This window comes from Cebus imitator, unplaced genomic scaffold (assembly GCF_001604975.1).
Source record: "Cebus imitator isolate Cc_AM_T3 unplaced genomic scaffold, Cebus_imitator-1.0 Scaffold317, whole genome shotgun sequence".
In the NCBI taxonomy this organism is placed as follows: Eukaryota; Metazoa; Chordata; class Mammalia; order Primates; family Cebidae; genus Cebus; species Cebus imitator.
Window position 1 is genome coordinate 2,362,941 of NW_016107632.1, and position 13,537 is coordinate 2,376,477.

The following is a 13,537-nucleotide window of genomic DNA, read 5'->3' on the forward strand; positions in this document are numbered from 1 at the left end:
AAAAAAAAAAAAAAAAAAAAAAAAAAAAAAAAGAAGAGTAATAATGATACCTATTTTACATGGTGGCTGTGATAATTCAATGGAATTAACACATAAAAAGTGCTTCAAACAATATCTGGTACAGAGTAAGCACTCAAATATATTAGTTTTGTTGTTATTATTAAGTAGTTATTGCCCTTATATATGTATTTAAAAAAATCATTCAAGGACTGATACTTTGATTTAAAATAGCACTAAATTATGTTTTAAAGAGTGTGTAAGGGGAAATAAATGTATTTTATTTTCCTCATTATCCAGTTAGGAAAATCTTACATTTAAGTGAAAGACTCAATAACATGTTTTGTCTCCTAAGTAAATGATTCTAATTGTATCAAACTAAGAAGAAAGGATTTACATCATAAGGAAGAACACTGGAGAAATAAATTCTGTTACCTAAACTGATGTCAGTGTTTTTAATAGTAACATGCCTAACACCTTTAGAACAACTATAAGCCTCTCCCACCATTAGAAAGCACTAATGTGTTTGTATCCATAATATACCAGTAGAGGTGATAAAAACAGAGAAAATATTATTTCCTGCCCTCAAGAAAAATATAATCCAACAGGTAGAATATGTATACAAATGTAAACCTCACATCTGAAGAGTGTTCACTAAAGCTTGTCTACTTCAAACTCTTTGGATATTGATACCTGCTGCCATTTAGAAAAGTAATCTAAAGATACAGGAACTGAGATCCTTTTTTTCTCTGCAGGTAGGCCCAGGTGGTAGACTGCTAACAGCTACCTCTTTCACTAATGCACAGTATGGGACCAACTGACTGTCAAAATTAGCTCTCAGCTTAAGAGCAGAAGCTTCTAGCTCAAGGTTAAAATCGATTTCTAAAACATGTTTTAAAAATAAAAATTTCAGATTTTAATGCTCAGTTCTCATTTTTGTATAAGTTCTTTTTGTTCTCTCCAACAAGGTAAGACGATCCAACATAAACGAAATCTACTGAAATGAAGCTGTAGCTCACAATTACAAAAAGCACAAATAGTACAAATAGGGACAACTGATTTTAAAAGACTTATGATGTTTAAAAATAATTACTCTGGCTGGATGTGGTGGCTCATGTCTATAATCGCAGCACTCTGGGACGGTGAGGTAAGAGGACTGCTTAAGGCCAGGAGTTCAAGACCAGCCTCAGCAACATAGGGAGATCCGTCTCTACAAATAATAAAACAAAATTTGCCCAATGTGGTGGTGCACACCTGTGGTGCCAGCAACTCGGGGGAGCTGAGGCAGGAGAACAGCCTGAGCCTGGGAGGCAGAGGCTATAGTGAGCTGAGACCAAGCCACTGCACTCCAGCCTGGGTGACAGAGTAAGACCCTAACTCAAAGATCCCCTTCCCCCTGAAAAAAAAAAGGTAATTAAGGAACTATTTAAACAAGTAGTTTCCAAAGAATTTCTTAATATATTCTCACCACAACCCTGTATAGTCAGGTCGATTATAAACTTCATTTGATAGATGAGGAAACTGAACTTGGGAGGTAAAATGGTTTATTCAAGACAATTATTACAATAAGGATGGCACAGTCTTTGTTCTACCTCTTATTTTACTCATCCAATCAGCTGTCAAATCCTCTATGCTCTACCTTCATAATGTCCCCTGAATTCATCCCCCTCGCTACATAGCTACTTAAGACTGTTTCCTAACCATCTGCCTGTTCCTCTATTTATCCTGCATATGCTGGGACAGATCAATCTTCTCTGAGCACAGTTCTGCTCACTTCATTTACTCATGCAAAATCTTCAATAAAGTCCATATTTCTTAGCCTGGCATTCAAATACTCTTCCCAATTTGTACTCAACTGACCCTTATTTCACTTTATTTCCCACTAGTCTCCGCCAAACACCTAAAGCTTTGGTCAAATAGAAATCTATGCTTTTATCCAGAGACATTTAGATCTTTCTCATCTTTCTCATCACTTCAACTTCATATTGAGAACTGACATACTTAACTATTCACACTACCATCTATGCTTACTTGAATTCTAATTACCATTAATACAAGGCCCAGATCAATGCTGTATTCTCGAAGAAGTCTCAGCTTCTTTCTCCTCAGAACTGCCATAGTACACTTGTACTTAGTTTTATTTTTTTCCCCCAAGAAGAAGCATTTGCTGAGTATCTATTAAGTGTCAGGCACTGTGATAAGTCAGGGAATGCAAAGATGAACAAAAGCTGACTTTTTCTTTAAAAGCTTACAACTTAGGAAGACAAAAGTGAATTTAAAAAATCACGATTTATATGTTATATAAACAGTGGTCAGCTTAGGGTTCTACTTGAGCCTAAATGAAGGACACACAAATTTGGCTTTGCCTAGAAAAGTCCAGGAAGACCTCTGAGCAGAGATGAGACTTGGGCTGAGTGGAAAAAGATGCTAAGTGCTTGTGAAGAGGACAAGTGAATATACACAGCACACAATCTTCTTTCACTACGTTGAATATGAGGAGTCAGAGTGGTAGTGCGAAGATCAAAGACGTAGAATTCCCTAACTGTAAAAGCCCTAATATACCCCCCAAAGGGATATTTTACAAACCACAATAAAATACTGTTTGTGAAAGCAATTTTTAAACTGAAAAGTGATATATAAATTTAAGATATCAATAATAAATCTGTAAATAACACTTCCTATCTAACTTTTGGATTTAATGGGCCACATGAATTACTAGACCATTGTTTTAAATTTATGAGTAATAAAACTAGATAGACCATTTTAAGAGACATATAAGCAGATAGTAAAAGTTTAATCAAATAATCTAAATATTGTCAAATCTAGGCTTTATGATGTACTGCTCAACTGTTCAAACTCTCTCTATATACAACACATACACACATACACTCTCTCCAAAGGTAAATAAATGGCTTAAGAGCAGTGAATTCACCCTCACATTTAAAGTATACACTTTGGGGACAGGCACAGTGACTCACGCCTGTAATCCCAGCACTTTGGGAGGCTGAGGTAAGTGGATCACTTGAGGTCAGGCATTCGAGACCAGCCTGGCCAACATGGTGAAACCCCATCTCTACTAAAAATACAAAAGATAGGCAGGCATGGTGGCAGATGCCTGTAATCCCAGCTGCTTGGGAGGCTGAGGCAGGAGAATCGCTTGAACTCAGGAGGCGGAGGTTGCAGTGAGCTGAGATCACGCCACTGCACACCAGCCTGGGCAACACCGTGAGACTCTGTCTCAAAAATAAAATAAATAAAATGTACCTTTTTAAAAAAAGAAGCGTCTTTCAACCAGAGCATCCTAAAAATTTCCCATTTTATTGTTACTAACTTCCTGAAATTATAGAACTTGTGCTATCTCTGTTCACAGGCACAACTCAAAGTTGTTCCTCAGTTGTTTTTGGCAGCAATAAATTTACAATCTATACATATAGATTTCTATTCTTAATTCAATATCTCTTTAGGAACTCAAATTGGTTGACATGCAAAATTACATGGTGAACAGTTTCAGGTATAAATGAGGAACATAAGTCTTAACTACATATACCTTACATTAAGGAACAGAACTTGCTCGTAATTACTGTCATTAGAAGTATACAACTGGAGAGCTGAAACAAATGGAAATAGTAGCAATAAAGGAAAATAGAAATGGGCAATGATGAGGAGACATGTAGTGAGTAATTATAAAATGCCATGCAATGATTCAGGGAAGAGACTTCCAGCTATGATGGCAAGAACAGATCAATGAATTGTTTCCTCAAAAGAAAATAACAGTAAGAAAGTTGGACAAAGTTGTCAAAAACAGCTATTTCAAGATTCTGAAAATCAACGCAAAGCAGACTGGCAATAAATAGTGGAATGTCCTGAGAAATTGCTTAAGCTTAGGGGCAAGACATCCAGACACAAACTTAATGCCTTAAAACTTAGTTTTATCAGGGGAAGGCTGGGACCTTACCAGCAATTTTCACTGCCAGAGAGGGCAGACCTGACTTGGGACAAGCAGGAGACTGAAGGAGTGGTAGAAAATCCACAGCTTTGTCAGCTAACAGGGGCCAGCCTGGTGGGAACCTAACTGGGAGAAGGCATTATTCTAGCTTGAGGGTGTGGTCTGATTAGGGTGCAGTGGAAGACCAGATGGAAATCTGAAGGGGAGATCCTGGAAAGAAAAGAGTCATAAAAGGGCCAGATGTGCTCTCCTCACATCCCTGGGTGGTTGTGAAACTACATGAATGAGGAAGGGAGGCATGAGAGGTCTCAACAGAAAGAAAACCCAAAGCAGATTGGAGAACTGGCTGAGCTTAGAGTGCACTTCCCAATCCACCTGGATCATCAGAGGGTGAAAGCTCTACAAGCTTCAGGTGTTTGGGCACAACCTCTACACTAGTCACAGGCTAATCATTAAGCTAGAAAGACACAAGTGACTCCTAGCCAGGCTAAAAAAATAAAGTAACAAATGAAAATCACTAAGCAGAAACATCAGTGGCCACACACTGTGTGGGAGTCAGATTCCATAGTTTAAGTAGGGGCAAGTTACTTAAAACACACACACAGACTCAGAAAAATAAATAACACCCCACAATCACTACACATTACTAAGATGTCCAATTTTCATTAAAAAATTACAAGACGGCCGGGCGCGGTGGCTCAAGCCTGTAATCCCAGCACTTTGGGAGGCCGAGGCGGGTGGATCACGAGGTCAAGAGATCGAGACCATCCTGGTCAACATGGTGAAACCCCGTCTCTACTAAAACTACAAAAAATTAGCTGGGCATGGTGGCGCGTGCCTGTAATCCCAGCTACTCAGGAGGCTGAGGCAGGAGAATTGCCTGAACCCAGGAGGCGGAGGTTGCGGTGAGCCGAGATCGCGCCATTGCACTCCAGCCTGGGTAGTAAGAGCGAAACTCCGTCTCAAAAAAAAAAAAAAAATTACAAGACATGCAGAGAAACAGAAAAGTAACCCAGATTCAAGAAAACAAGCAGTAACTAGAAACAGACTAAGGCCCAGATATTGGATTTAGCAGACAACTTCAAAACAGTAAATACAAATATACTTTTAAAATTAAGGCGGGGCACAGTGGTTCACACCTGTAATCCCAGCACTTTGGGAGGCTGAGGCAAGAGAACTGCTTGAGCCCAGGAGTTCAAGACCAGCCTGAGCAACACAGTGAGACCCTGTCTCTACAAAAAATACAAATGGTTGCATGTAGTACCAGCTACTCAGGAGGCTGAGGCAGGAGGATCACTTGTGCCCAGGAGGTCAAAGCTGCAGTGAGCTAAGATTGCACCACTGCCCTCCAGCCTAGGTGACAAAGTGAGACCCTATCTCAAAAAAAAAAAAAATTAAAAAGACATGAGAAGAAATCTCAGTAGAAAAATATAAATGGAAATTCCAGAGTTGAAAAATGTAATAATTAAAATAAAAAATTCACTAGATGGGCTCAACGGCAGATTTCAAATGGCAGAACAAAGAAGGAGTGAACTGAAAAATAGTCAACTGAAAAAGAGATCACCTGAAATTATCCAATCTAAAGAACAGAAGGAAAAAAGAGCAAAGAAAAATGAACAGAACTTTGGATTATGTTTAGGTTCAGGTTGAATTTTTTTAAAGAAACAAAAAACCCTATGGGAGAACACCAAGTGTTTCAGTTTATGTGTTAGCTAGGCACAGTGGCTCACGCCTGTAATATCAGCACTTTGGGAGGCCAAGGCAGGCAAATAAATCATGAGGTCAGGAGTTTGAGACTAGCCTGGCCAACATGGTGAAATCCCCATCTCTGCTAAAAATACAAAAATGAGCCAAGTGTGGTGCCACATGCCTGTAATCCCAGCTACCTGAGAGGCTGAGGCAGGAGAATTGCTTGAACCTGGGAGGTAGAGGTTGCAGTGAGCCAAGATTGTGCCACTGCACTCCAGCCTGGGCAACAGAGCAAGATTTCGTCCTGGGGGAAAAAAAAAATTATGTGTAATGAGAGAGCCAAGAAAAGAGAAGAAAGGAAAAAATATATTTGAAGAAATTAGTCAAAAACATCCCAAATTTGATGAATATAGATTTCAAAATCTCAAGAAAACCCAAGTATAAAAACAGAGATCCACTCCTAGACACATCATACAGAAACTACTTAAAGCCAAAGACAAACAGAAAATCTTGAAATCTGCAAGAGAAAAACAACTCATTACCCACCGGAGAACCAACAACAGGATTAACAGCTGACTTCTCATCAGAATTAGCTGACTCCCAAGCGAGTGGTCCACGGGATGACATATTTAAAGGACGGGGTATGGAGGAAGAAACTGTCAACCAAGAATTCTATAGCTAACAAAACTATCATTCAAAACTGAACACACACAAAAAACAACATTCCCATAGAAATAAAAACAGACTATTTGTTTCCAGCTAGTCTACTCTAAAGAAAATACTAAAAGAAGTCCTTTGGACTGAAAGCAAATGACACTGGATAATAACTTGGACCGATAAGAAGATATGAAGATCACTGAAAATGGTGAAAAAAACCATAAACAACAGAGCTAGGTCTTTCTATGCAGATTATAGGACATTTCTATCTTTAGAAATATACCACACAAGGCTGGGCATTGTGGCTCATGCCTCTAATCCCAGCACTTGTGGAGACCATGGTAGGAGAATTGCATGACAGGAGTCCAAAATAAGCCTGAGCAACAAAAGAAGTCCCTGTCTCTAAAAAATAAAAAATGAGCTGGGTGTGGTGGTGTATGCTTGTAGTTCCAGCTACACGGGAGGCTGAGGCAGGTGAACCACTTGAGCCCAGGAGACTGACGTTGCAGTAAGCTATGTTCATGCCATTGCACTCCAGCCTGGGTGACAAAGCAAGAGACAATACAATTTTCCTTATGTTGATATGAGATACACGCTTATTATTAATTTATGACATTTCCTTTATTTTAGCAAGTTAGTAGTAAAAGGTGAGGTCAAAGAGATAAGCTGGGGCTAGAGACTAGTAAACCAAGTACAGAGTTTGAATTTTATTCTAATTGCATTAGAGAACTATTAAGAGTTAAGTAGGAAATCAGCAAAATTTGCATTAAAAAAACCCAAAACTATCTTAGTGCTACAGTGAAGGATAGACAAGTTAGGCAGCAGTAATACCGGAAATAAGTGATGAGGTCTGGACTAGAATGGTGATGATGATAAATTCTTTTAAATTTCCTAACAGCCTCTATTTTAGAGTGAGCCAAGGGCAAAGAGAGATTAAATAACTGGTCCAAGGTCAAACAGTTTAGTAGGGGCCATACTAAGATTCAAACACAAACAATCTGGTGAAAGAGTAGTAAGATGTAGAGAAGGTGAAGTAGTTTTAGAGTTATGGTTATCAAGGCTTGCTAGTCAATTAGATGTGAAGATGTAAGAAATAAAGGATATTCCTAGGTTTTTCTTGAGAAACTGAGCTTGGTAGTATAATTATGTAGAGAAAGGATGTAAAACAAGAAGAAAAGGGGTTCCAGGAGCTGAACAGAAAAAGAGGCAGCAGCAGAAGAGCCAGTGTTTGGCAGGAAAACTGGGACAGCACGAAAAGCCAAAAGACTAAGTATTTCTAGGAGGAGAAAGGATAATGTATACAATGCTGCTGAGAGAAGGTGTAAATGAGAACACATGTAAATGCTAAATTAATGTAGAGAGTTTTCTAGTTGTATAATTAAGGTGAAAATTTTGATATGATTGCCATGCATCCTTCTGTTTTTCACCTCATAGTTCACATACCGTAAGAGATCCATTTTGTGTGCTGGGTGAGTTGCTGCTCTGCTCCCCGTGGGCTTGCGTACTTCCATAGAGTGTCAGGTCATGCTCACCGGTCTGGCCGGCATAGTCTTGAGTGTGTGGCACCCCATATTCTGTGGGAATTCCATTCTGCGGAGGTGGTGGAAATGGGATGGTAGTAAAAGGCTGAACCATCGCGTCAGGAGTTGTTGTTGGCTCCTGGTTACCCTAAAACAAACAATGAGAAAAACAAAAAGTGACTCTGAATCCTTCTCACCTAACTAGTTTTCAAGTGAGCATATGGAATTATCCCAACATTCTCTCACTGCATAGGCTGGGTGCAGTGGCTCATGCCTGTAATCCCAGTAGTTTGGGAGGCCAAGGTGGGCGGATCACCTGAGGTCGGGAGTTTGAACAGTCTGACCAACATGGAGAAACCCCATCTCTACTAAAAATACAAAATTAGCCAGGTGTAGTAGTGCATGCCTGTAATCCCAGCTACTTGGGAGGCTGAGGCAGAAGAACTGCTTGAACCCGGGTGGTGTGGCGGTGGTTGGTGGTGAGTTGAGATCCCGCCATTGCACTCCAGCCTGGGCAACTGTCTCAAAAAAACAGGAAGGAAGTCCAAGTTTTAGTCATCAAATCAGCAAAAAAAAATTAAGCAGTTTTATTGTGATATAACTGTCATATAATAAACAGCACTTATTTGTTTATAGTATACAATTTGGTAAGTTTTGATGTATGTACTTATATTCTCATAAAATCATCACAATCAAGATAGTCAATACATATATCCAAAACCCCCAAGTTTCCTTGTGCCCCTCAATAATAAGTGTGTATTACTTTTGTAATAAAACCTATACAATATATTTTTACTATTGAAGAGAATGACAAAAAATATATACTCAATAAAGGGAAGCCAATATTCTGAAACACTGAATTACTGTGTTACCCTTCAGAGAATAGTAATGATCTACCTAGAAACAAAAATTCGTAACTCTCTTCCATTGAAAAGTTAAACAACTTCAAAATGCAGCTGTCTCCACTGTCCAATAATGATTTCTACTTAGTAATAAAAACTGCTTTATCTAAAAGTGATGAAAGAAAAAGGCAGAGAATTGGGAGTGGGGGACTGCAACAGTCTAGATAAAAAGTGATGAACTGATTACAGTTATTAGAAGGAAGGGACACAGTCATAGGCTGAGTTGTGTTCCTCCCCAACTCATATGTTGAGGTTCTAACCCTAACTACCTCAAAATGTCACTGTTTTTATAGACAGGGTCTTTAAAAAGGTAATTAAGTTAAAGTGATGTCATGAGGAGAGGCCTTAATCCAATTGGAGTGGTGTCTTCATAAGAAAAGGGAACGTAGATACAGACACATACAAAAGAAGGCCCACGTGAAGACACAGAGCATGGCCATCTACAAGCCAATGAAAAAGACATTAGAAACCAACCCTGCTTACACACTGATCTTGCACTTCTAGCCTCCAGAATGGTGAGAAAATATATTTCTATACTGTTATGTAATGCTTTGTTATGGAAGCCCTTGCAAACTAGCGGCAGGAATGGAGATTCTATAACACAGAAAAATAAAAAAAAAATTGCTTTACATAGAAATGTTCCTGCTATTGGACATAATGACTCATACTCTGTAATCCCAGCACTTTGGGAGGCAGAGATGGAAAGACTGCCTGTGGCCAGGAGTTCAAGACCAGCCTGGGCAACACAGAGCGACCCTGTCTCTAGAAAAACTTTAAAAAATTAGCTGGGCATGGTGGCAAGTGTCTAGTCCCAGCTACTTGTGAGGCTGAGGCAGGAGGACTGCTTGAGCCCAAAAGCTGGAGGCTGCATTGAGCCCTGATTGGACCACTGCACTCTAGCCTGGACAACAGAAAGACCCTGTCTCTTAAGAAAACAAAAAAGCCTGGGTCTGTAATTCCAGCACCTTCTGAGGCCGAGGTGGGCGGATCACTTGAAGTCAGGAGCTCAATACCAGCCTGGCCAAAATGGTGAAACTCCACCTCTATTAAAAATATAAAAACTAGCCAAGTATGGCGAGAAATGCCTTTAATCCCACGTACTTGGGAGGCTGAGGCAGGAGAATCGCTTGAACTCAGGAGGGCTGACATTTTGCAGTCCTCTGCAAATGCAGTGAACTGACATTGCTGCCACTGTACTCAAGCCCAGACAACTGAGTGAGAAAGACTCGCGATCTCAAAAAACAGAAAAACAGAAAAAAAAAGAAAAAAAAAAGTCTTTCTCTTTAGTTCTTAGAAAATGTGCTATGAAAACGTTAAATTTTTGAGCCCATAAAATTTTTTTGGAAAAAGTCTCTTTGTCACCCATCACTATATAACTTCTCTTCATTATTTCTAGGTTAGGATAGTATACATGATTTCTTTTTAGCTATTCTGGGCATCTGAAGAGAGATATAAAATAGTTATCACCTTTCTCCTTCAAATTATTCAATCCTCTGTCTCTCTGTATCTATCTAGCCATATGAAACATAGTGCTTCAGAAGCCCTCACTGGATGTAACAGCCTGAAGACAGATACGAAAAATAACTGGAATTCAGGTGGACTGGTGAATGAAACACAATAAGAGCACCAAAGGTCTTATGGCCACATCAGGCATAAATGTATCTTACAGGAATCCATAAGAAAGTTCTACTAAATAACTGCTAAAGGCTAAAAGACACAGTTCAAGTTAGGATTAACAAGGCCAAGGGGACTTTCTCGTGCTCTGACAGTTCTCTTCTCAGCCTCCTCATTTTACTCCAGCCTCCATTCTCCACCCCAACCTGTTGGGAATGAGACTCTGGCACACAAGTACACAGTGTGAATTCTCCCAAAGGGGTATGACTCAGTCAACTGAATAAACACATCAATTAGCAGTGGGAGATGGGGAGAAAGGTAAAAACATTTCCTATGATCTACTTGTAGCATAGGCACTAGGCGTTTCAGAGAAACGCAAGCCAGGCACAGGCTCTATTTTCCTAGAGGAGAAATGTAACCTCTGTTAGGAGGTCAAGAAGAAATTCTTGGTGAATTATTTTGTTATAGAAATTTCTTTTAATTTTTTTGTTAAAAATGTAACAACTGTTTATATACTAAGGGAATGAAATTGAGATAGGCGTGATTTAACATTTTCTCTCACATATCCTGCAATATCTGAATATTTCCCCAAGTATGTATTATTAAAAATGTTAAATGGTTTCAGATTTCTATTAAATTTCCAGGCCATATTCCACAGTTGTATGTTCAGAAAACAGCCCTCAGCAAACTATGAGGTAATAGTTCACATGATTATTTCTTGGTATGAATTTACCTCTATACTTATATAAAAATGTTTTGTTTCTAATACCAGAGGCTAAGGTGCGTAAGCATGTCTCACCTGAGAAAAGAAATTATTAGCTTTCTCTTTAGTCCACAAGGCTAGACAGAATAGCTCTTTTCCCTAACCTAGCAATCTATAAACTTTCTTCTATTTCCAATTAGTAGTAATTCCTTCCTTTACTGTATTCTTATAACATCTAGCTTGCATCCCCTGCAAGCCATTTAAATATAAAGCCTCATACTCAGCAAATCTAAATATGTGTTTTAACTCTCCTATTAGATCAAAAGGTTCATTACGATGAGTGGAGACAGTCCTGTACGATGTAGAATCCCACATGGTACATAATAAATATGAAGTGTTAAACATTTATGAAACAGAGGAAGATTGAGATAGTCACGTGTGTGCACATTACAGCAAACTGCTTTGCTGGGCTAGAGTAGAGAGCATAACAAGGGATAACATACAATGAAACAAATGTTGATATCCCGGGTTGATATCAAACTGGATGTAGCGATGGGAAAGCAGAAGGGGTGAAGCATTAGGAAAGAAAAGAATCAACATTTATGTGCTTATGCTTTATGCACTTCATTTCCTTTTGCCTTACAAACACGGGCTTTAAGAGTTGTTGACCTGCTGTAGGTGAAAATCAGATGTAACTTAATTTCTGAGTTGAGAATGATGTCTTTCTCCTTGAAACCACAGATAGTTACAGAGGCGATACATATTATATACAGTCTTTAGGTGTACAATGTGAAATATGCTAAATACTTTTATTCTAAATTCAAATATACAGTTGTCCCTTCATTGGTAATTGGTAACTTCATATTTATTATGTACCATGTGGGATTCGACATCGTACAGGACTGTCTCCACCCATCATAATGAACCTTTTAATCTAATAGGAGAGTTAAAACATATATTTAGATTTGCTGAGTATGAGGCTTTATATTTAAATGGTTTGCAGGGAATGCAAGGTAGATATTATAAGAATACAGTAAAGGAAGGAATTACTACTAACTGGAAATAGAAGAAAGTTTATAGATTGCTAGGTTAGGGAAAAGAGCTATTCTGTCCAGCCTTGTGGACTAAAGAGAAAGCTAATAATTTCTTTTCTCAGCTGAGACATGCTTAAGCAACTTAGCCTCTGGTGTTAGAAACAAAACATTTTTATATAAGTATAGAGGTAAATTCATACCAAGAAATAATCATGTGAACTATTACCTCAGGTAATTGGTTCCAGGAACCTCCCAGCCCCCACCCACCACAGATGCCAAAATCCTTGGATACTCTAGTCCTTTATATAAAATGGTATAGTATTTGCATATAATCTACTTACACACATCCTCTTGTATACTTTAAATCATCTCTAGATTACTTATAATACCTAGTACAATGTAAATGTTATGTAAATAGTTGTTATGCTGTATGTAGTGTTTAGAAAATAATGACAAGGCCCTGCATGGTGGCTCATGCCTGTAATCCCAGCTCTTTGGGAAGCAGAGGAGGGAGGATCACTTGAGCCCCAGAGTTTGAGATCAGCTTAGGCAACACAGTGGAATCACGTCTCTACAAAAATTTTTTAAAAATTAGCTGGGCATGCAAGTGCCTGTAGCCCCAGTTGCTCAGGAGGCTGAGACAAGAGGATTACTTGAGCTTGGGAGATAGAGGCTGCAGTGAGCTATGATTATAGCACCGCATTCCAGCCTGGGCGACAGAGTGGGGCCTTGTCTCAAAAAAACAAAGAAAAGAAAAAAGTATCAAGAAAAAAAAAAAGACTGGCCAGGCACGGTGGCTCACACCTGTAATCCCAATGCTTTGGGAAGCCAAGGCGAGGGGATCCCTTGAGCTAAGGAGATTGAGACCAACCTGGGCAAAGGGAGACCCTGTCTCCTAAAAAGAAAAAAAGTCTGTAAGTGTTTAATACAGACACAGTCACACAGTCATCCGATTTCCCTCCCTAATTTTTCAATCCACAGCTAGCTGAATGCACAGATGCAGAACCTGTGGCTATGGACAGACAACTATAGTAGCACAGTCATCAAACAGGAACCCATTCAAAGGTCTATTACCTTACCCACAGCAATCTCAGAGGTTCAATCATCACCTAGAGAGAGGTGACTTCCAATGCTTTTTCTAGGTCCAACCATGTGCTTTCTCCCAAGTTTACATGGGATGTAGTAAAATAGAAGAAAACATGAACCTAAAAGGCAGACTTGAGTTTAAAGCCCAATTATATCTCGTACCAGATAGGTTGCTTATTTCAGATGTGGTTGTGAAAATTGAGAGAGCAAGTGAAACCGTTTTGTTAATAATTCTTTAGCATATTTTCTGTTCCTACTGAGTTATTCTGAATATTATTTAAAAGCTATGCAAAGTATTATAAGAAAACACAGAAATAGCCTAAAATATAATTATCTTCATATTTTTCAGATAAAGTGTATGTAATCTTTTTTTTTTTTTTTTTTTTTTT

General features: G+C 38.9%; 1 protein-coding gene across 30 annotated transcripts in view; it reads right to left on the minus strand.

Moving 5' to 3' along the window:
• Positions 1-13,537, minus strand: part of RBFOX2 (RNA binding fox-1 homolog 2) — a 291,883-nt gene that overhangs the window by 61,162 nt on the left and 217,184 nt on the right. For all 30 annotated transcript variants that reach the window (XR_005196223.1, XM_037729766.1, XM_017504050.1 and 27 more), the window contains one exon: positions 7,733-7,957. Coding sequence is in view for 29 of the 30 variants with exons in the window: in XM_037729766.1 (XP_037585694.1) it covers positions 7,733-7,957 (225 nt within the window). In the remaining variant the exon portion in view is untranslated. The remainder of the gene's footprint in view (positions 1-7,732; positions 7,958-13,537) is intronic.